The 24,450-nt window shown below is 44.3% G+C and overlaps 1 protein-coding gene across 3 annotated transcripts in view; it reads left to right on the forward strand.

The window, feature by feature from the left end:
* Stk38 (serine/threonine kinase 38) overlaps nt 1-24,450 on the forward strand; it is a 33,125-nt gene that overhangs the window by 5,312 nt on the left and 3,363 nt on the right. The window contains exons 2-10 of one of the 3 annotated variants that reach the window (XM_038343035.1): nt 1,861-1,996; nt 8,070-8,121; nt 9,056-9,178; nt 10,612-10,695; nt 15,228-15,351; nt 17,584-17,738; nt 18,431-18,533; nt 19,232-19,293; nt 23,892-24,009. In XM_038343035.1, coding sequence (XP_038198963.1) covers nt 1,861-1,996; nt 8,070-8,121; nt 9,056-9,178; nt 10,612-10,695; nt 15,228-15,351; nt 17,584-17,738; nt 18,431-18,533; nt 19,232-19,293; nt 23,892-24,009 — 957 coding nt within the window. The remainder of the gene's footprint in view (nt 1-1,860; nt 1,997-8,069; nt 8,122-9,055; nt 9,179-10,611; nt 10,696-15,227; nt 15,352-17,583; nt 17,739-18,430; nt 18,534-19,231; nt 19,294-23,891; nt 24,010-24,450) is intronic. The other 2 variants (XM_038343036.1, XM_042055700.1) reach the window with 2 other exon arrangements.

Below are 24,450 nucleotides of genomic sequence, written 5' to 3' on the forward strand. Positions count from 1 at the left end.
CTGGGAACTGAGTTACAGACAGGTGTGAGCTGCCATGTGGGTGCTGGGAATGTTTGAACATGGGTCATCTGGAAAGGCAGTCAGTGCTCTTAACTGCTGAGCCATCTCGCCAGTCCCCTTGTGTTTTGTTTTTTGAGACAGAATTTCTCTTTGTAGACCTGGCTGTCCTGGAACTCACTCTGTAGACCAGGCAGCTGGCCTTCAACTCAGAGATCCCCCTGCCTCCCCTTCCCAAGTGCTGGGATTTAAGGTGTGCGCCACCACCATCTGGCAGGGTTGTTCATACTCTCAGTCACATATTTATTCATGGTATTTCTAATTTTCTTTTGTCATTAGAATGTTTCTTTGGCCAGGTGACAGTGGTGGCACATATCTTTAATCCCAGCACTTGGGAGGTGGAGGCAGGCCGATCTCTGTGAGTTTGAGACCAGCCTGTTCCAGGACAGCCAGAGGTACACAGAGAAACCTTTTTTTCAAAAACAAACAACAATAAAAACAAAAACAACAACAAAAAAGTTTCATTGAAGCTGCTTGTTGGTGTACATGCCTTAGTCCCAGCATTTGGTAGGCAGAGGTAGGTTGTTCTCTGAGTTGAGGGCTGCCTAGTATACAGAGTGAGTACCAGGACAGCCAGGGCTACACACGGATACCCTGCCTCAGAAAATCAAAAGGAAAAGAACCTTTTATCGAACCAGCTTATAGGAATCTTTTTTTAAATGTTTGAGTCTTTATGAATTATTTTTTCAAGATAGTTTCCTAGTTGGCAAAGAATGGAATGATACATAATTGTGTGTGTGCTTCCACTCTGTTTGCTTTGAGATAGGGTGTCTGCTAGCTGTTTTGTCATTGCAACTTGATACAAGAAGAATTATCTGAAAATGCTCCTATTAGAATGGCCTATGGGCAAACCAGTGGGACATTCTTGAATGATGACTGGTGGAGAACCCAGATCACTGTAGGCAGTGTGCCATTCCTGGGCAGTGGTTCTGGGTATATGAGAAAACAGACTAAGTAAGCCGTAGAGAGCAAGCCAGGAAGCAGCACTCCTCCATGGTGTCTGCGTGAGGTCTTGCGTGGCTTCCTTCAGTGAACTGTGACTTGGGCTGTGTTAGCCAAATCAGATCTTTTATTTCCAAGTTGCTTCTGTTCATGGTCTTCATCAGAGCAGTAGAAAGCTACCTCAAGACAGGGTGTGGTGCCAGTGCCTCCTGAGCACCGGAATTACAGGCATGTGACACCGCACCTGGTGATTTAAGTTTGTCTCCTGCTGCTGTGAGAAAACTTCAACTTGAAGGAGAAACGGTGTTTGGTTCCAGCCCATCACTGTGGACGTCAAGCAGGAACTTGAAGCAGCTGTTCCTGTACACCCACAGCTGTCTGCTAGTGTTCAGCTTCCATTTTTATCTTTAAAAATTATGTGTTTGTATGTGGAGTGGATATGTGTATATGCACCCAGGTATAGAGCTGAAGAGGGTGTCAGATCCCTAGAGCTGGAGCTGTGGTGGTTTTGAGTTGTCTAACAGGAGTGTTGGGCACCGAATTCTGGTCCTCTGCAAGAGCAGGTTCTCAACTGCTGAGCCATGTCTCCAGCTGTCTGGTGCCACGCACAGTGGGTAGCATAATCCAGCAAACTCCCCACAGATATGTCCTCAGGCTAGACAGTCTCATTGAGATTCCCTTTCCCGATGCTTCTCTATTGTCTGGGGTGCTAACCACACCTGTCTTGTTTGCCTGATGCGTTTCATATTATGTTCGTTCTCCAGAAAGATTGTGCTAGCTTCTATTTTACCAGGGGACAGGGGAGTGCTTAATTGTTGAATTCCAGCTGGAAGATGCATAGTAATCTCTCTTTTCCTCCAGCAGCCATGGCAATGACCGGTTCAACACCTTGCTCATCCATGAGTAATCACACAAAGGAAAGGGTGACAATGACCAAAGTGACACTGGAGAACTTCTATAGCAACCTCATCGCTCAACACGAGGAACGGGAAATGAGGTAAAGAATACTGCTTGAAAGCCTTGTGTTCGGGAGCTGGGCATGCTGCTCGTGGTAGAGTGCCTACCTGTCATATACAAGGCAAAACCAAAACAGACGAGAATGAAGAACTTGCGGTTACATGTTGTAGCATGTGTTGTTACACACAAGGAGATGAGGGTAGCAGCAGCCGTGTTATAGCCTGTCTGCTGCAGTGGAGCGACAGTGTGACACCTCCAGATCCTTTCTAGTGAAGCCGTGTGTACTGGTCAGTGATTCGGGAGTCTTGCACTATAAAAAGAAAGAGTTGGTCAGATCACTGATGTTCATTATTAAGGCAGTGTGATCTAGAATGGTGGCTCCTTGAGGGGTTGAATCTTGTTTCTTGAGTAGCAGCTGTTCCTAAAGGTCTTTCTGCTTGTCAGCTCCCTCATCCTGAAGGACTGCTATGACATGGGAGCATTGCCTTAGTTAATGGCAATGGTGATAACTTTTATCTTAGAAAGCAAACACCTCAAAACCTATTAGGTCTTACTGTGTAGCCCTGGCTGTCCTGAAACTTGCTTTGTAGACCAGGCTGGTCTTTAACTTACAAAAATCCACCTGTCTCTGCCTTCCAAGTGCTGGGATTAAAGGCCTGCGCCACCACTGCCCGGCCCAATTTAAAATACTGTCTTGACTTTTTATTATTGAGTTTCAGGAGTTCATTTTAGTTTTTTATGTATGTATGTATGTATGTATGTATGTATGTATTATGTATACAATATTCTGTCTGTTTGTATGCCTGAAGGCCAGAAGAGGGCACTGGACCTCATTACAGATGGTTGTGAGCCACCATGTGGTTGCTGGGAATTGAACTCAGGACCTTTGGAAGAGCAGGCAATGCTCTTAACCGCTGAGCCATCTTGTAGAAGGAAGCAGTGGGCTGTGTCCCGCCACCCAGCTAGCTTTGCCCAAAATAATTACACGGAAACTGTATTCTTTTAAACACTGCCTGGCCCATTATCTGTAGCCTCTTATTGGTTAATTCTCACATCTTCCTTTAACCCATATTTAGTAATCCGTGTAGCACCACGAGGTGTGGCTTACCAGGAGAGATCTTAACCTGCGTCCATCTCGGAGAGGAGAAGCATGGAGACTCACTATGGCGACTGCCTGAAGTGTCTCCCCTCCCTGCTACCCAGCATTCTGTTCTGTCTACTCCGCCTACCTAATTTTCTGTTCTCTTAAAGGGCCAAGGCAGTTTTCTTTATTAATTAACCAATGAAAGTAATATAGACAGATAACTCTCCTCCATCACCATCTCTCCAGCCCCTCATTTTAGTTTTTGAGACAGCATTTCTCTGAGTAGCCCTGGCTGTCCTAGAACTTACTCTGTAGACCAAGTTGGCCTCCAACCCGAAGATCCACCTGCCTTTGCCTCCCAAGTGCTGGGATTAAAGGTGTGTACCACCTCTGCCTGGACCTTGTTTTCAAGTCATAGAGACAGTCTCTGTTTTGGAATTTTTGTAGGCTTAGCCTCTCAGATTTAGTTCCATGACTCTAATAAGTGAATGTGTGACTAGGGGTGTGTGCACGCTGTGGCACATGGGTGGAGCTCAGAGGACGGCTTTCAGTACTCGGGTCTCTTTTCATCCTCACTTGGCCTCTGGGCTCCATTAAGGCTGTCCAGCTTGTACAACAAACACCTCTACCCTCTGAGCTAGCTCGTCCTCTGAGAGTGCATTTCATTAGGTAATATTTTCTTTTGGGTTTACAGTTATTTTCCCTCTAAGATTGATTTTGAATATTGTAAGTTATTCACAGTTTCTTATAGATTTAGTTAGCTTGTTAGCAAATATAGAAAATCCAGTGGTTATAAATTGGAATTATGTTGAATCTGTAGATCAGTTTAGAATGATAACAGTAATGATAACTGTAACAGTGCTGAAGATTCTGATACATTGACATCATATATTGCTTTACTTTGTAAGTCTCACTTAGAGGCTAGACAGATGACCAAAGATTTAAGAGCATGGTTGCTCTTCAGAGAACCCATGTTTTCTTCTCAGCTCCAATATGGTGGCTAACAACCATCTGTAACTTCCCTTTTAAAGGATCTAGCTTCAGGCCTTCATGGGCACTGCATGCACACAGTATACTGACGTTCATGCAGGCAAAACACTCCTGAGCATCACATAAAATAAAAATAGATCTTTTTTTTTTTTTAAGACAAGGTCTCTATATAGTACTGGCTGTCTCTCAAGTGTTAAGATTAAAGATGTGTGCTACCACACTGATAATAAATGTAAAAAGACTTTTTTAAAGTCTCCCTTTTTTATTTTATTTTTTATCAGTGTACAGTGTATAGTTCCCACATACTGGTTCCTTTCTGTGTCTAGTCTTTTTATGCAATTGTAAATATTTAGAATTTTTTTTTTGTCCAGTTATTTGCTGCTGCTGTTTTTTGTCTGTTTTGTTTTTGTTTTTCAAGACAAGGTTTCTCTGTAGCTTTAGAGCCTGTTCTGGCACTCGCTCTGTAGACCAGGCTGGCCTCTGCCTCCCAGGTGCTGGGATTAAAGGTGTGCGCTGCCACCACCTGAGTTATTTTATTTTTCGATTGGGTCTCACACGTAGCCTTGTCTGGCCTTTTTCCAGTCCTTTGTCAGCTTCCAGAGTGCTGATATTATAGGCATGTGCCATCACATCCGGCTAAGGTTTTATTGTAAACAAGAGACTTACTGCATGGGGAGATATGTCGAAACTCTGGAGATAAAAGAAAAAAAATAAAACTCATTTGGGAATTGCTTCTTGTTTACAAGTAAAATAGGAGAAATTGAGCCCATTCATGGAAATACTACGGCAAGTCCCACAGGTAGGTTGAGGACAGTTTACTTTCTGGGTGTTGTGGCCCACCTCCGCTTGAGAGATTGAGGCAAGAGGATCAAGAACCCAGGGCAGCCTTGACCAGATGCTGAGTTTAAGGCCTATCTGGATTTAAGATACCAACAAAATGCTGGGAAGTGGTGTCACGTACCTTTAATCCCAGCACTCGAGAGGCAGAGACGGGCAGATCTCTGTGAGTTCAAGGCCAGCCTGGTGTACAGAGCGAGTGCCAGGACAGGCCCCCTTCCAAAGTTAAAGAAAAACCCGTCTCTTAAAACAAAACAAAACAAAACAAAACCACCAACCCAAGAGTTCGCTCCTCCAGTGTAGTGTGTCACGCGTGCTGCAGTGTTTCCTAGTTTCTGGGTGCCAGCACAGATCAAGCACATTATAGAGTTCCTATATGGCGCTTGCTTTCTTTACTCTTTAGTCTCTAGTCTGCTTCTCTAGAACAGTGGTTCCCCTCCTGTTCTCTCTAGTGTATACCCAAGGTACCCAGTAAGTATTGATAATTACCTATTCAAGAAAAATAATGGTTTAGATAAATAGCCATCAAATTAAAACCACGGAAACAGGCATTTCCTCCGACAATAGTGTGTATTTTTTTTCTTCCTGAAGACTGTGATGGATTAACTAAAGTCACAGACCTAACTTATTACATAATAATGGTTGCCCTTCCCCCTTAAGTACAGACATGTACTCTGCTGTCTAAGAGTGTCCAAATCCCACAACTTTTTACAGACAGTCTTACCCGGGAACTGAAGTGTAGGTCAGTGGTGCAGCACTTGTTTAGTGTGTGCAGGACTTGGCGTTCAGTCCCCAGGACTGAAAGAGAAGAAGATGAAGAAGAGGAGGAAGAGAGAAGGAGGACTAAGAGGAAGAGGAAAAGTGGGGAGAAGAACAGCAACTATTATTCTCTTAGGTCTTAGGGTTTTTTATTTTGAGACAGGGTTTGCTGTCCTAGAATTCATTCTGTAGATCAGGCTGGCCCGAACTCACAGAGATCCACCTGCCTCTGCCTCCTGAGTGCTGGGATTAAAGGCATGCGCCCCCACTTCTCTTAGGTCTTCTTAACTCTGCAGCGTTTCATATGATCAGAAATTCAGTAGAATATCGATGATGATTAGTGATCCAGGATCAATTTTATTTAAGACCCAGGATAGGGAAATCCAGCCCTTCTAGTGGTCTCCCCTGAGTAGGTGTCAATCAAACTAGAGGATAGGACGGAAGGACTAATATGTTGAATTTTTCAACAATTGTGTAATAATAACTTTTAGGGTTTCTCTTCAGCATTTCTCAGTGTTAATCATGGAGATACAATCATGTTATTTCTATACTGTTTTTATTGCTTTTATCTGTCTCATCAACAGAAATTGTATTGTTCAGCTCTTGTGGAGTTGACCAGCCCTCTTATATTTTGGTGACCTATGCAAGGAAGGGAGCCTAGTTAGCTATTAAGGGAGAAAGTTATAGGTAGTAGTCATGAATGTATCCACTCATTTGTATGTTTGAGCTCTTTAAGAAGTACTCTAGAGGCCGGGTAGTGGAGGCGCACGCCTTTAATCACAGCACTCGGGAGGCAGAGGCAGGTGATCTCTGACTTGAGGCCAACCTGGTCTATAGAGTGAGTGCTAGAACAGCCAGAGCTGTTACACAGAGATACCCTGTCTCGAAAAACAAAACAAAAAAGAAGTACCCTGGAGGTGTTGGAGAGGTGGCACTTACTGCTCTTTCAGAGGACCTGGGTTTGGTTCTTAGCATGCACGTAGTGGTTCATAGCCGTCTGTAACAGCTTCAGGGGATCTGACGCTCTCTTTTGAGCTCTGTGGGCACCAGGCGTATATGTGGTGCACAAGCATACATGCAGGCAAATCACTAACACTCATACACATAAAATAAATCTAAAAATTTTAATAATAGCTTAAAGTTATTATCTGTGTATAAAGTACTATTTATAGTGGAGATGGGGCTTCAAATGTGCTCCCTCCCCTTCAAGAAGCTTCCAGTCTCCTTCAGGAGTGAGGACACACGTAAACACCTGGGATGCTCAGGAGGGGGTCTCTGCCTGGGAAAGTGGCCCCGTCTCTGCCTGGTTCTGGTTGGAACATTGCAGTTGAGGGAAGAATGCTCAGGGAAAGAGTGAGGCAATTCACTGACCTGGCACTGCCACATATTAGTCCTTGACTCAGGCCTCTGGACTCTCCATTGCCTTCAGAAAAACAGCCAGCTTCCATGTGATGTGCCGCATCAGCTACTGTGGGCTGTATGCTCACATACATTTAAAACGTATTTTAATTTAATGCATATGGCTTTTTCGTCTGCATGTATGTCTGTGTACCACTTACCTGTCTGGTGCCTGCAAAGGCAGAAGAGGACATCATGCCCCAGGAATTCGAGTCACAGTCAGCTGTTAACTGCTGGAAACTGAACCTGGGTCTCCTACAAATAAGAGCAGCCAGTGCTCTTATTCCCTGGGCCCTATTCCAGCCCTACTCTCTGCTTTTCCTTATCTATTCACGTGGTTTGCTTGTTTGGATTATTGGGTTGGTGGGGAGATTCCAGCCCGTGTGCTTCCCTTCCTCTTGCTGATAAATGGAGGTTCTGTTGAGTTGGTTATAAGGAATTTTTACTTGGTTATTTCAGTTTTATCAAATCACCATGAGGCTGTAGTTACCCTCTCTCTTTTTTGTTTCTTAAATTTGAGATTTAAATCTCTAAGATCAGGCTGGTCTTGAACTTACTATGAGGTGAGGCTGGCCCTGAACTCCTGGTCCTTTTGCTCTCCCCTCCTAAGTGCTGGCGTCACAGGTGTGTGCCACCCTGCCTGGCTTCTTCGTCACTTTACTGTCTTATGCAGTCCTTTATTTATTTATTCATTCTTATGCAGTCTTTTTAAAATGTAGTTTTGCAGGGTAGTGGTGACTCACACCTTTAATCCCAGCACTCAGGAAGCAGAGGCAGGAGGATTTCTGTGAGGTTGAGACCAGCCTGGCCCACAGATCGAGTTTCAGGACAGCCAGGGCTGTTACTCAGAGAAACCCTGCCTTGAAAAATCAACCCCCCCCCCAAAAAGAAAACCCAAAAGTAAAAAAATGTGTCTCATGACTTTTTACTTAACTGAAGACTTTTTTTCTTTTCCTAAATGAATACTTGCAAGTGGCTAGCAATCATGTTCATATAGGCTTGTCAGAATAGAATGCTATTTATATATTTTTTTTGTTTATTTTAGACAAAAGAAGTTAGAAAAGGTGATGGAAGAAGAAGGCCTAAAAGATGAAGAGGTGATTGATGTGGTTATTTTCCCCTTGGGCCCCGGTATGAAAGGTTGTGTTCTCTCTGTCAAGTTAGCTTTGGTGCCAGAGAAGCGTTTGGCTCAGTGACAGGAGTATGAGAGATGACATTGCTTTGCGGCTCAGTTACTCATGCAGAGGAAGAAATTAATGAAATACCCAGGAGAGAGAGGTATCCCTAGTCGCAGTTAGGATAATTAATTAATGTTAGAATTCTAAGAAAAGAAAAGATGAAATTAGCAAAACTAAATTACAATATAAAAGGACAAGGTGAGCATTTCTACAGAGTTCATGGTGTTTCAGACCTGTAGTCCCAGCACTTGGAAACTGAGGCACGGCTGCTACAAGACTGAGACCAGCAGCCTGCCCTGCAGTCTGTGAATGAATGAGTGAATGAATGAATGAATTCCCCAAAAACGCTCCATAGCCGTAAGGAACATCTCTGATGTCATTGTCAAAGAAAGTATTGTCTCAAATCAGCCTTTCTGCACACTGCCCACATATGTGAGGTGGAAACAAGCAACACGGTGGTGTGGCTGCCATACAGGCCAGGCCTCCCGAGAGCCAGTACACAGCCAGGCTTGGTGATGACGGTGGTGTGTGCCGGTCCCGGAGTTCAAGAAAACACACTTCACCTAAGAAGGAGCTCAGGGAAAATAGACTGTCTCTCTTGGTTAGACATGTCTAAACAGTGGATTGTTAAAGCGGTTCAGTCGGGGTTCTCACATCTCCTTCAGTGGGGCTTGTTTGTTGTATCTGACGGCCAGGGCAGGAAGAAGGGACCGCTGAAGGATGCTTGTGTGACACGGTTGTGTGTGAGAAGATTATGAGTAGACTCGTGTGGCCCTGCTCCCAGCTGCACAAGGCAGATAGGACTTGCTTTCAGAGTTTCAATTTTTCTCTCTTTCCTTTCTTTAAACATTAGAAACGACTCAGGAGGTCAGCCCACGCTCGGAAGGAAACGGAGTTTCTTCGATTAAAGAGAACAAGGCTTGGACTGGAAGATTTTGAGTCTTTAAAGGTTATAGGTCGAGGAGCATTTGGGGAGGTAAAAAATATCCCAGAACACCACAGCTTCTAACGCACCAGGAGCTCCCAAGTGTGTTATACAGCTTGAAGTGTACAAGATACGGGGTTCAGTGGCATGCACAGTTACCCCACCTCATTGTCTCCTCTTGATTCCCCAATCATTGTCTCAAAGCATGTCTCTGTCCTGTCAGAGATGACGGTGGCTAGCTCTTTCTTTATTTTTAGGATTTGTAAATTATTTTTAATTTTATTTTTAGGATTTTTTTTGAGGCAGGGTTTCTGCATTGGAACTTGCTCTGTAGACCAGGCTGGCCTTGAGCTTACAGAGATCCACCTGCCTCTGCCTCCCTAGAAGGCATGTGCCACCAGTATCCAGCTGGAACTTCTTTTTTTGGGACAGTCACAATATGTAGCCCAAGTTTGCATCAACCATATGATCCCCTGCCTCAGCCCTCAGAACATTGGGGTTTCAGGCACGTACCATTGTGCTTAGACACAGGTGTCAGGATATTTTGCAGCTATCAGTGCATCAACAGTTCTCGTGTAATCATGACAGGGACCCACGTTAGAGTTGGTGTCTACAAATTAAGACTCTGAAGATGTGCGCTGTCACATAGCTGTTGACCTCCGACACCAGGGCTGGACCGGAGTCTTCCACTTTAAAGCTCTTGCTCTCCCAGTACCACAGTGCTGTCACATAGAGACCCTGTCTCTTTTTTGTCATGGTTTTTGTTTTTCTTTGAGTCAGGGTTTATCTGTGTAGCCCTGGCTGTCCTGGAACTCGCTCTGTAGACCAGGCTGGCCTCGGACTCACAAATACCTGCCTGCCTCTGCCTCCTGCTGTGCTGGGATTAAAGATGTGGGCTACCACCACCAGGCAGGTTTTTTGTTGTTGTTTGTTTTTTAACCTTTAGACGTTTTTTCCACGGAAAAGCTTTTGCTTTCATGGTTTGTTGTTGTCTTTTGACAAAGGATCACACCATAGTCCAGGCTAGCTTCACACTGGTGGCAGCTCTGCCTCAGCCTCTTGAATACTAAGATTACTGTACTTGAGTACAAATAGACCTGATGTGTTATTTTCATTTCATATGCTGTGATTATTACTTCGGCTTTCCAAGCTGTATCTGACTAATTTTTGTCATGGGTTTAACTAGACTTTAAATTTGAAACTGAAGGCTTTTAAATTAGTTTGGTCAACCGGGAGCCAAAGTATTCGGATGCAAAGATGGTTGAAGATCTTCCCAGCATTGGTATGGCTCCAAAATACATTCAAATGTAACATTAAAAAGTATTATCTGATTTTTTGCTAGTTATTGCTTATGTTCGAATTATAATGCTTTTCTAGTATAAATAGTGTTTGTGAAGTCCCAGGTTTGATCCCCAGAGCTGGAAATGCAAATCCTCAGCTTGGCAGTGTGAACTCGACCCAGCATTGCTTTTGTAACCTTCCAGGTGCGGCTCGTGCAGAAGAAAGACACGGGGCATGTGTATGCAATGAAAATCCTGCGCAAAGCAGACATGCTCGAGAAGGAGCAGGTAACGTGAACAGTGCTTTTTCTGTGGAGGCTGTGACGGAAGTGCTGGGTCTCCGTGCTGTCACAGCTACACTAACAGGAGTGACCTCTCTTGAGGTCACGTTTGGTGTGGTGGGAGTTTCTTACCTATTCTGAGAAATAACAAGTGTTTTGTTCTCGGGTGGGGAGGTAGAGCTCAGATTTGTTGGAGCACACTGTGCTCTTTGTACTTATACCAAAGATGGGGCCTCTGTCAGGCGGCTCGTCAGTGCCCGAAGAGGCCACTTGCCAGTGCTGGATTAAATTGGAGAAATACAAATGGCAGCGCAATGGAGAGTTTCCTTTAATGGTTAGGAACACTTTCTTGGAGCTGCGGTGGAGCTTAGTGGTGAGTGCTGCCTGTGATGTGCACGGCCCTGGGGTCCATCCCTAGTAACATCCCACCCTACCAAGTAAGGATTGGAGCTCACATTGAAAATAGGTCTGAGGTGGATACTTAGTGCAGATTCCATAAGATTTAAATATTTGGTAGCTTATTGTTTTAAAAGTTAGAATATAGACCTTATGTAGATCTGGTTTAATTTTGCTGGTTGCCCAGAAACGAGTAGCAGTGGGTGATGCTGTTGAATTCCACTATAAGGTCAGGGATCTTGTGCCAGGCAGAACCCTCTGTTTGGAGCCCAACAGGATAGACTGTCTGTAACCTGAGAGGAGTATAGTTATAGAGTCATTTCTGCCTACATTCGAGTGCCACCTCAAAATTTAGTAGTTTTTGGGGCTGGAGAGATGACTCTAGTTAAAAGCAGTGACTGCTCTTTTAGAGGATCTGGATTCAATTCCTAGCATCCTCATGGTTGTTCACAGTCAAAGTCTAGTCCCAGGGAATCTGACATGCTCTACTGGCCTCTTGGGGCACTGCATGCACATTATACTCAGACTAAATATGTAGACATGACAACCCATATACATGATTATTTAGTCCTTTTCTTAAAAAAGGATTTATTTATATATTTATTTACATGTTCATCTATTTATTTATTTGTGCACCATTCTACCTGCAGGCCAGAAGAGGGCGCCAGATCTCATTATAGATGGTTGTGAGCCACCATGTGGTTGCTGGGAATTAAACTCATGACCTCTGGAAGAGCAGCCAGTGCTCTTATCCTCTGAGCCATCTCTCCAGCCCCCTTTTTTTTTTTGTTTCCATGTTTTACTCAGAAGCCTTAGAATCTTGATTCCAGTTGAAAGCAGGTGTTAGCAGCTCTTCAGATATTACTGCATTCTGAGCAAACACCAACTTAATGCAGAGTACTGTGTAGCTCTGCTTGTTACCCAGAGGACAGTGTGCTGCAGGTGTGCAGCACTCACAGGAGCACCAGTGAATCTCATGAAGGACAGTCAGGATAGTTGTTGAGCACGAGCACGTTTTCCAGTGTGCATTTCCTCTCGTTTTACCCAACACTCAGAACCGGTGTCAGCTCGTTAGCAGTCACGAGAGTTACAAAGTGGGGCTGGCGAGAGGCTCGGAGCGCTCAGGTGCTGCCAGTGAGCCTGATGGCCTGCGCTTACAACTGGGACCCACAGAGTGCGCGGGGAGAAGCAGCTCCTGGAGCTGTCCTCTGACCTCCATTCAGACACGTGGACACATGTGCATACAAAACACGTCATACACGTCAAAAGTTAGAAAAAAGGACATGCTGGCACATGCCTTTAGTTTCAGCTTTGAGGAGGCAGAGGCAGGAGGATCTCTGTGAGCTCAAGGCCAGCCTGGTCTGGTCTCCACAGTGGGTTCTAGGACAGCTGGGACTATGTAGAGAGACTGTCTTGAGAAAGGAAGAGGCCCGTCATAACAGGAAGCTCCACGTAGCAGGTGATGTACACAGAAGTTATAAGCTCTTTTCTTAAATACTACTCTTTCTTCACGGTTAATAGCTAGGATTTTCTAAATGAAAGTAAATATCAATTAGAATTTTTAAAAATATTTATTTATTTATTATGTATACAATATTCTGTCTGTGTGTGTGCCTGCAGGCCAGAAGAGGGCACCAGACCTCATTACAGATGGTTGTGAGCCACCATGTGGTTGCCGGGAATTGAACTCAGGACCTTTGGAAGAGCAGGCAGTGCTCTTAGCTGCTGAGCCATCTCTCCAGCCCCTAGAATTAGAATTTTTAAATACTGCATTAGCATAGGCATTAAATGGAACACTAAATTATTCAGGTCACCTTAGTTGGTGGACTCAGTTCTGCCCTCTGATCTCAGTACATGGCCAGCTAAGTCCTGAGAGAGCGTTGGGTGCTTACGCTAGGTGAGCAAGAAGTGGGCCAGCACAGCTCTGCCCTGTTCTTGGGTGGAGACTGAGAATCTGAGTTGTCGTGTCGTCGGTGCTGTTCACATCTCCAAACTGAGCAGGGTTATAGCTGTCTTTGAAGAGCTCAGGTTGTTACTCTGCCCACAAAGGGATGCCTCTGGTACCTCTGGTAAAAGACAAGACGTGAGCATCAGCTGGTGCCAGATGGTTCTCTTTCAGTGTGGGCAGTGCGATGGCACTGCTGTAAGGGCAAGGTGGCTGGTGTTCCAGCTTCCTCAGTGCCTTGAGTGTGCGGGCAGGAAGAGAACCTTCTGCTGTGAGGTGCCCCTCTGGCCCTGTGTCCGCTGACTCCACTTATAGATCTCAAGGCTTCTGGCTGCCACGTCAGCCTCAGGAGAGAAGGCTAAGGTAGACTCCCAGTGGTTAGCTTTCCTCTCGACAGGAAATGTTACAGTCACCAGTCTGACCTCCAAGATGAGTGACAAGTGGTCATACTAGTGTCTTCTTTTTCCCTTGGGTCTTTGTAGTAGGTGGGGGCCCAGGAGAGCAGAGGTCATAGTCTCCTGGCCTCTGTACAGCTTCAGGTCAGCAAGCAGCAGTAAATTTTCACAAGCTTTTTCTGTTCAAGGAAAAGCAAGGTAGATGTTGGGACTGGTTCTGTGGTTTCATAGCACTGTTCTTATCCCGTGGACCATAATAACCGTTAACAAAAACCTAGGAGTTTTGACATATTGAAGCTACTAAAGAGTTCCCCAAGGAACCATGTTAATGGAGACTGAAAACTCATATGTAAATTATTATGCCCTCAACCCCACAGGGCTTGGGCTCAATAGGCAGGTTAGATCTAAGTCAGGAGATGGTAGGGTGTGTCACCAGTGAGTCCTGGAAGAGCGTGTGGTCCTACTGAAGACATCCCAACAACACAAGCAGTGTGTAGACGCTGTTTAGGTAGAGCCACAGAAGTGTCAGTTCACGCCTCTTCGTATAACCGTGACCTCGGAACTTAGGTCAAAACTTAAGATCAAACTTTCATTATAAGCTTGAACTGACTGTGATGAACTTAGACTTGATTTAATCCATCTTTCTTAAAAAAGAAAGGAGTAGTGTAATTTGAGAATATGCAATAATGTTTTTGTTTACTATGACATATTTTAAATAATGTGAATTTGATATAGTCAGCATTTTTGAGACAGAATTTCATGTAGTTATGACTGGCCTCAAATTTGCTATGTAGTGGAGGATGATCACCTTGAACTCCTAATCCTCCTGCCTCTCTCTCAAGTGCTAGATTTGAAGGTATGCATCCCCCGCCCCCCAGCTTCACATGGGCTGGGGATCAAACCCAGGGCTTCATGCATGCTATACAAGCTGTTTACCAGCTGAGCCATACCCCTTCTCATAAAGTATTACATTTAACAAAGTGATTTTACCAGTTCCCCTAAACTGCCTGTAGCTTGGTCTCTTTTTAGCTAGATTTTGCTGCAAATGTAGAAAACTACATCAGTGGACTAAGTGCTATGGCATCATAGCATCCTAGAATTGTTTTCCAGAGCTCTGTTACTTTGATGTCACTGGGGGCGTGTAGCTGAGTACTTAAGGAACATGAGCCTTACGTAGACTGCTTTTGTAGCTTGAGCAAAGTCCTGGGTTCCATCTCAGGCAAAATGAAACCAGAACCAGACAAAACAACCTCAGACAAAAATAACTTCTCCTGGTTAGTGCAGACTGAGGTGGGGCTGTTTCTGCTATGGAATTTTTAGAAGTGTGGGTTGGGGGTGCTGGTAGACTGCTTGCTTATCCCTGTTGAGTGTTCTCACTATACAAACCGTGTACATGCCTAGAATCTTCAGTTGTCAAGATGGAGGTGAGAGGGTCTGAGTCCACGGTAAACCTTGGTTACATAGTGAGTTCAAAGGCAGATTTTTTTTTATCTGCCTTAAAAAAATAAAGGTTAGGACAAATATATAAAAGAATGGTAATTTTAATTAATCATAGGTTTACTGCTACGGTTGCTGTTGCATTGAAGCGATTCATTCATTTTGGCAGTTTTAAAAGCCTTTCTTACCAGGTTTCTACTACTGGCTTCCTTCAAGTCAAATGTTAGTTTCAAGTTGGTCAGTTTGTGATAGCAGAACTTTTGCTCATCACAAGTAAATACTCAGAACAGTATTTAAATTGTCTATACAGATATACAGTTTACAGCAGAGCAAGGCTTGTCATTAATCAAATGCATATACCTCCAGGTTGGCCACATTCGTGCGGAGCGTGACATTCTAGTGGAGGCAGACAGTTTGTGGGTTGTGAAAATGTTCTATAGTTTTCAGGATAAGCTAAACCTCTACCTAATCATGGAGTTCCTGCCTGGAGGTAATTACTTCACGATGAAGCTCGATTCCCCTTTGTTCTGTGGTTTTTCTCTCACATCAACAATTAACCCTCCCTTCTACCTGTACCTCTCACAGAGTTGCTTTCTGGTCTGCTATAGGTCTGGAAAGGAGGTCAGTGGCCACCCTGGTCAGTGCCTCTCTGAGGTCTTAGCCTGTCATCCACTCCCTTCCTAAACACATAGAGACAAAGTGTGGAGCTCTGCCTGCTTTCCCCCTTAGGCATATGTTGCCCAGCTGATTACACTGAATTAGCCATAGAATTGTTTGCTTCAACCTTTTGGTTTCTTTCTCAGCGATTTATTAGTAAAGGGTGATTTTTTTTTCTTCACCTATATTAATATCTAGAGACGACTTCCCTTTCTGAGATGTCAGACTTAGACAGCTACAGAGTAACCTGGAGCAGAGTGTCCCGTCTCTTTGGGGGACAGTTTCTCCTTGTGAACCAGTGAATTCTGAACAAACAGAAGACAAATTTTCTCTCTTTTTACGTTTGTTTGTTTGTTTTTACATCCCAACCACAGTTTCCCCTCTCCTCCTCCCAGTTCCCATACCTCTTTTTGTTTTTTAATAAAGCAAATGTAATTTATTAGGACATACTATATTTATTTCGTGGCACTCCTTAATTTAGACCCAGGGTCACCAATAATTTTTACTAATAACAGATCAAGATTACAATAGATGCTGGGCGGTGGTGGCAGGTGTCCGTTTGCGCTCCCCCCCCCCCCCCCCCGCCTTTTTGCCTTAAGCAAACATATATAAATAGTATATATACTATTTATATATATTAAATAGTAAGAAACAGTCTGGCTACCAGCTCCTTACCATGTGTCTTTCTAGCCATTACTACACCTCTTCCTTAGCTTTTCATGTTCCTTGGACCCTACCCTTTGTACTTGGTGATGTTGGCCAGCACAGCTGTAGACCAGCTGGCCTGAGCTCTCCCACCACGTGGGCAAAGGGCACGCAAGTGGGGTCGTCAGCCACTCTCCTTAGAGTTGGCTTCACCCGCTGTCCCTGGTCTCTGGGTGTTACCAGGAATGTTGAGGACTCACGATTTTCAAGTCTTGGGTTTTTATTTTATTAATTAATTTTTGTTCAAGGGAAAATTCTTGCTAAGAATACAAAAAAAGTTATTATTAATGAAGGCAGCATGAGACTCTTAAGGTCAGAGGTCTCTCTTATCCTTGTTTCCTACTGTAAGTAGCTTTATGTGAGATAGAAACCGAACCTTCCTGTTTTTCTTAGCTTTTTATCTACTTTACATATTTTATGTGCTTTTAAGTTTAATTGCTAAATTTTTAGGATATGAATTTTTTTCTTGCTTTATGATGATGGCATTAAGCTTTAAATTCTCATCTTGCAGGAAACTAAGGAGTTTATCATTAGATTAAAAGTTCTAATGGATAGTGGTGTCCATTTAAATACCTCTAATAAGATGTTAGGTGAAAGCCCTGGTGGTCTTGAGAATTGTCGATGTGCTCGCCTGTCAGGAAGTTAGAGCCCAGTGCAGAGCCGGCTCAGTGTTGACTGATGCTTGGCTGCCCACAGGCCACTTTCCTGTTAGTTTGCCTTGCTGTGTTTTTAGTCTCCTAAATATCCACGTTTTATTTGGCATTTCATTCCAATGACAGCAACTCAACTTGTGTGGAATTGCCATCTGCTCTAGATACAGACAGCTCTACAGATACCGGAGCAAACATAAAAGTAAAGGAGTCCCAGCACTCAAGAGGCAGAGGCAGAGAGATCTCTGTGAGTTCAAGGCCAGCCTGGTCTACATAGTAAGTTCCAGGACAGCTAAGGCTACACAGAGAAACCCTGTCTCAATAAAATAAAAAACATACAAAAAAGAAAATGTAAAGTAGGTTTTCCCCCAGTCCAAAATACTGTTGTAAGCAATACACTGTACTCGTGGGAGAAATTCTCAGTTCTCTGAAGAGGAGAATTAAATTATAGTGTAGTAGTCATCATTACCTGGCTTAGGTGCAAGATGTGTTTTTCTCTGTGACTGATTTTTACCCTTTAAGTATTAGAAACCTCTTGCTGTTTTCGCTCATGTTAGCACTATGGGTCAGCCTCTGGGACACAGCATAGTTGGGTTTAGTTGGCTTGTATCTGAAATCTGGTTCTTACTCACAGTGTGTGTGTGTGTGCGTGCGTGTGTGTACATGCATTGTGTGTGTATGCTCGTGGCTTTGTATCTTTCTGCTTCCAGGGGACATGATGACCTTATTGATGAAAAAAGATACTCTGACAGAAGAGGAGACTCAGTTTTACATAGCAGAAACAGTATTAGCCATAGACTCCATTCACCAACTGGGCTTCATCCATAGAGACATCAAACCAGACAACCTTCTCTTGGACAGCAAGGTATGTGGGGGATGGGGGGTGGGAGCAATGGCACCCTGACCAGTGTGTCTGCTGAGCTAGGCAGCCCTGTAACATTCAGTGATGATATGGGAACTGTGATCCACCTCGTATGTTCTTCTTTTTACAGGTAACTTTGCCTTCACAGCATCACATCCTGTCTCTCAACTGTGATTTTGTAATTTAATTGAATGTTCATCTCTTTTTTTTTTTAAAGACTTATTTATTATGTATACAATGTTCTATCTACATGTATGCCTGCACGCTAGAAGAGGGCACCAGATCTCATTATAGTGGTTGTAAACCACCTGTGTTCTTGCTGGGACTTGAACTCAGGACCTCTGGAAGAGCAGCAAGTGCTCTTTACCTCTGAGCCATCTCTACATCCCTTTTTTTTTTTTTTTTTTTTTTTTTAGGTTTTTGTGATGGAGTTTCTCTGTATAGCCCTGGCCATACTGGAACTTGCTCTGTAGACCAGGCTGGCCTCAAACTTAAAGCTCACCTGCCTCTGCCTCCCAAATGTTGGGATTAAAGGTGTGCGCTACCACACCCAGCTGGAGTGGTTTTAGTATTTTTTGTTATGTGGATTTCATTGTAGTACGATGGGTGGGGAGCTGTGTTACTAGAGAGGTGACGATTGCTGGAAGGACCGGAGTGCCTGTCCATCCATCATCGTTCTTTTTCTTCCCTCACAGGGCCATGTGAAACTTTCTGACTTTGGCCTTTGTACAGGCCTGAAAAAAGCACATAGGACAGAATTTTATAGGAACCTGAACCACAGCCTCCCCAGTGATTTCAGTAAGTGTAACAGTGACGTTGATTGCCCTGTTCCTTAACCCAATGTGTAAGGGTGATTTCCCTGGAACTGAACTGTGCAGGATGCCGCAAGCCAGGTCTGAATGAGTGTGGAAACTGAACATCAGAAGTGAGGCGGGAGATGAGAATAACCTGAGTGCATTCCGTGCACGTGGGAGGGGTGACCACCGAACAGTGACTAGAAAGAGCATGTGGTTGCAGCCCGCTAGTAGACTGCTTGCCTAGCATGTAGAAGGCCCTGCATGGTACCACAACCAAAACCCCAAAAAGCACATATATGTACAGTTGATACACAGTAGAGCTTCTTTCTCCTCAGTTTTGATAAGGCCTGTCTGTCCTCTCTGGCTACGTGAGCCCCATGAAACTGTTGGCAGCTCCCACTGTGACTCTTGGAGCGGCTGTGTCTAGAGCTTCATATTAGGGTGAAAGAAATGGATGGAAAACGATCACCAGAGCTGATTTGCTTTTGTTTGTTTGCTTATTTTATTTTGTTGCTTTGAGGAAGGAGTCTCCATGTATCCCCGACTATCCTGGGGCTCACAGAGATCTGCCTTCCTCTGCTCTGCCTGGCTTGCCCCAGAGAGTTTAGTGGGTGTATGGTGTGATTAGTACCAGATCCCTGAAAGTACTAAATATTCTCATCTGAAATTTTGATTAGGACTTGATTTCTCTACTTTCAGCTTTCCAGAACATGAATTCCAAAAGGAAAGCAGAGACCTGGAAAAGAAACAGACGCCAGCTAGTAAGTGATATTGGAGGCTACTGAGTAAGTTTTAAAATGAATACAAATGGGCTGGGGATGGAGCTCAGTAATAGAGTGCTTGCCTGGCACGCACAAGGACCTGGTCCTGTCCCCAGTACCAGCCATCACCAGCAACAACAAACCAAACACCCAGGAAAGCACACATATGCCCAGGTGATGAACATTTGAGCATCTCCCTTGTGTTGAGTACTTCAGCAGCAGTGCTGTCCCTGGGCTGATAGCCCCAAGTACCCAAGTAGTTCTCTGAGGGAGGGTAGGTAACTTAGGCGACAGCTGGTGAATTTTCGGGAGGTGACTTCATGCTGGCCTTCCAATGGGTGACAATACTTTTCTTCCTGTCCTCCTTTCTAAGGTATAAAGAATTTAATTAGCCAGGCGGTGGTCAGTGGTTGTGCACACTTTTAATCCCAGCACTTGGGAGGCAGAGGCAGGCAGATCTCTGTGAGTTCGAGGCCAATCTGGTCTACAAGAGCTAGTTCCAGAACAGGCTCCAAAACAACAGAGAGACCCTGTCTTGAAAAACCAAAAAAAAAAAAAAAAAAAAAAGGGTTTAATTAAACTGGGGATCTCAGGGTGAGACTAAGTGTAAATGTTTGCTTTGAGTATTTAAGGCCAAGTTGTCTGTTCATTTTATATATATATATATATTTATATATATATTTATATATATATATAAAGTCTTCTATAGTCTAGGCTGGCTTAGGACAATTATATAGCTGAGGTGGGCCTTGAGACACCCCCCCCCCCCAGTCCTCTTGATTCCACCAGCATAGCAAGATAAGGATATATCGCCATGCCCATCTTCAGGAAGTATCTCTTAAACTTGTTAAAGATGTTGATCCCCTGAGGCAAGTCAGCACTCCTATTCTTCTGCCCTTTTACTTTGTGGTAGGAAAAAGTACTTGGTAATCAGAATTAGAGAGAGGAATTTAAAAATTTTATAAGTGTTTGACTATGCCCACAATTAAAATTGTACCCCAGCAGGGTTGAGAGATGGCTTAGTGGTTAAAAGTACTGGCTGCTCTTCCAGAGGTTCTGAGTTCAGTTTCCAGTACCCACATGACTGCTCACCACCATCTGTAATGGGATCTGATTCTGTCTTCTGGTGTGCAGACATGCACACAGACAAAGCCCTAAATACATACTTAAATAAAATTGTGCCCCATAAGTTTTAGAGTAAATAAGTGATCTTACTGCTTTTACCATGACAGCATGTTATAAATTCACCACTGAAATGTTGCTGTCTAGGAAAACGTCAGTCTTATTTATTTCATTTATGTGTGCATGCATGCATCTGTGTATGAGCCAGAGGACAGCTTGTAGGAGTCTCCTTCCACCATGTGGATCCCGGGACACAAACTCAGGTCATTAGTCTTGGTGGCAGGTGCTTTAACCAATTGAGCTATCTTGCTAGGCCAGAACTCGTGTGTGTGTGTTAACTTTTCATTTTTATTTTATGTTTATGGGTGTTTTGCCTGTATATATGTCTGCATACCATGTGTGTATCTCTGGTATCTCAGAGGCCAGAAGAGAGCATAGGACCCTCTGGAAGGAGTTACAGATGGTTGTGAGCCACTGTGTGGGTTCTAGAAATTAAACCTGTGTCGTCTGCAAGAGCAGCCAGTGCTCTTAGCCACTGGGGCATCTCTCCAGTCACGCCAACATTTATTCTTTTTGTTGTTGTTTTTGTTTTTCAAGACAGGGTTTCTCTGTGTATCTTTGGCTGTCCAGGAACTCTCTTTGTAGACCAGGCTGGCCTCGAACTCACAAAGATTCATAGGTCTCTGTCTCCTGGGTGCTAGAATTAAAGGTGTGTGATACCATTGACTGACTACCAACCTTTAATCCTTTATTATATTATTATTTTTTTTTTCAAGACAGGGTTTCTCTGTAGCTTTGGAACCTGTCCTGTAACTTGCTCTTGTAGACCAGGCTGGCTTCAAATTCACAGAGATCCGCCTGCCTCTGCCTCCCAAGTGTTGGGATTAAAGGCGTGCGCCACTACTGCCCGGCCCCAACATTTATTCTTGATGATTGATTGATTGTTCCTATCTGAAAGTGAGGTATGTGCTATACTTTGTAACAGGTCATGTGTGTATATGTAGAGAGAGCAGCGCTTTGCTTGTCACATACTCACCAGTAACTTGGCAGGGTCGTGTCTAAAGCAGGTCTCTGAATAAATGCCGGCTTAGACTTTCTTGCAGTGCTTTACTGACTTGCCTCACAGGAAGTAGCTGTCAGTAGACAGGTAGGCCAGTGGAATAGAATAGAGGACTCACATAAGATGACAAAACTATACCCACTTAGTATTTTGACAGATGAGACAAAAGCACACATTGGGGAGAAAAAATAGCCTGGGGCTGGAGATGGCTTAGCGGTGAAGAGCACTGTTTGCTTTTCCAGAGGACCCGGGTTCAATCTCCAGCACCCACGTGGTGCCTCACAACTGTCTGTAGCTACAGTTCCAAGGGACCTGACACCCTTGCACAGGCATAAATATAGACAAAACATCAATGCACATACAGATAAGTGTTAGAAAGGCCTGTTCAACAAATGGGGCAGGATTTTTACCTGCAGTATTATGCGGTACTTTGAAATGAAATAAGATTCTTATTTCCACCCTGTACAAAAATCAATTCAAAATAGACCAAAGGCCTTCGTTTAAAACCCGAAACGGGCTGGAGAGATGGCTCAGTGGTTAAGAGGACAGACTGCTCTTCCAGAGGACCCAGGTTCAATTCCCAGCCCCACATGGCAGCTCACACCTGTCAGTAACTCCAGGTCTAGGACTTATGGCGAAACACCATTGAACAACAAAAACCTGAAACAAGACTGGGCATGTTTGTGGATGCCTTTAATCCCAGCACTCAAAAGGCAGAGGCAGGCCGGGCGGTGGTGGCGCACGCCTTTAATCCCAGCACTCGGGAGGCAGAGGCAGGTGGATCTCTGTGAGTTCGAGGCCAGCCTGGTCTACAAGAGCTAGTTCCAGGACAGGCTCTAAAGCTACAGAGAAACCTTGTCTCGAAAAAACAACAACAACAACAACAAAAAAAAAAAAGGCAGAGGCAGGCGGATCTCTGTGAGTTTGAGGCCAATGTGATCTACATAGCAAGTTCTGAGATAGCCAGGGATATGTAGAGAAACCCTTCTCAAACAACATAAAAATCCCTTGGAGCTTCTAGAAGAAAATACAGGAGAAAATACCCTTTGAGGTATCGGGGTAGGCTGGGACTTTTGAGTAGTGCATCAGTAGTAGCACAGGGACTAATCCGAGTGTCAAGAGATGGGACCATACGAAAATAAGTTTCTACAGCAAAGGAAACAATCACCAGTGCATACAGCCCAAAGTGGAGAAAAGCTTTACTAGATATATTTCAGACAAAGGACTACTATCTAGAACTTGCAAAGAATTACAGGAATTAAATACCAAGAGAGTAAAACTGTCAGTCAACAATGGGCAAGTGACCAGAATAGATAGTTTTTAAAGAAACACAAATGGTCAATAACTATTTTTAAACACGATCAGCTGGGCTTGCTAGTGCACACCTTTAATCCCAGCCCTTGGGAGACAGAGAAAGAAAATCTTTGAGTTCAAGGCCATCCTGCTCTACATCAGGAGTCCCCGGCCAGCCAAGGCTGTAGAGTGAAACCTGTCACAAAAACAAGCCCCAAAACAAATGTCCAGTCTACCTCCCCATCAGGAAAATGCACATTTGAACTACTTTGGTATACCTCAGCCCAGTCAGAAGGCGACCATCAGCAGATCTGACAAGGAGTGTGGGGAGGGTGTGGAGAAGAGGGGCTTGTCCTCATTGTTGCTGTTGTGCAAATCTTATCGCTGCTGAGCAATCCCCAGCCCAAATAGGACAGATTATTAAGGCTATCAACGTCTACTACAGGCCAGCAGATGAGAGTGGAGCTCATTTTTATTTCAGAGGCTGCCTTACACATGACAAACCCCAAATGGAAGGCTTTGGCTGCACATCCTCCTAGGTTTTGTAGCCTGGTGTATATGTGAGTCAAGTACTGGCCTTGGAGACTGTTCTTGCTCATCCCAGAAAGAGCCTGCATTGTAGGAGACATCTGTAAGCTTCTGGTCACTAACGGGGCTTCCCTTTGTGGCTCTCAGGCTACTTAGTATAATTTGGAAAGTGGGATGATTTGGAGCAGACATTTCATCTCCAAACTGGGCTGTCCCTTCACTGGTTCTCAGACCCTGAGTAATGAGTTTGGATCAGGTTTTATCTGCATCATTGGGCTGGCTCGTTCTTTCTTGCATACATCTCGACAGAGTTAGGAAGGCTCATTCAGGTATAAAACCTGGTTCTTAGTGGGTTGTTTATGGTGTGGGCTGTGGGTGTGCTTAGGAGGGTCTTTTGCCTTATTAACAAAGCTTATTGTTCATCTTGGAAAGTGCTGTAGCAATGAGTTTGTAGTAGGCCAGGGCTGTCCTACTTATGTAGTTTGGGTGCCCCTGGTGGAGCTTGGGGCCTGTGGTCTCTGGAGCAGCATTCCTAGCTTAGGCACTCACTCCTGGCCTGGCCTCTCTAATGTGTGTGTGTGTGTGTGTGTTTTAGGCCTTCTCTACAGTGGGCACTCCTGATTACATTGCTCCTGAGGTGTTCATGCAGACCGGGTACAACAAGCTCTGTGATTGGTGGTCACTCGGGGTGATCATGTATGAGATGCTCATTGGTAAGTTGCATGCAGGAGGGCTTTTCTGTGCACCAGGAAAGACTCCACCGCTGTTCCTGTCTCACTTGGGGGAACAAGGTGCTGATGTTTCCTTGATGGACAACTCTGTCGAGTGAACCCTGTTGTATTACAGGTTCCCTGACCTCTTGTGCTGCCTGTGCTGGTCATTTATCTAAATTTCTTCTGTTCCTTCATTCTCTCCCTCGGGCCCTTAGCCACTCTCACTTATCAAGCACCTGCTGTGTACGAAGAGCTTCACTAAGGCCGTGTCTCTCTCTTGGTGTGTGAATTGTGGATTGCTTCCTCTCCCGAGGCTTTTTTACAACCTGGAACCTTTCTTTCTCCTTGTCTTTGGATGGTGTGTCTCTTTATTTAGGGAACAAACACATCTACAGCATGGCCATATTGCCATGGAGCACTAGATGGGGCTGGATAACAGGG

Source organism: Arvicola amphibius, chromosome 9 (assembly GCF_903992535.2).
Source record: "Arvicola amphibius chromosome 9, mArvAmp1.2, whole genome shotgun sequence".
NCBI classification, from domain to species: domain Eukaryota; kingdom Metazoa; phylum Chordata; class Mammalia; order Rodentia; family Cricetidae; genus Arvicola; species Arvicola amphibius.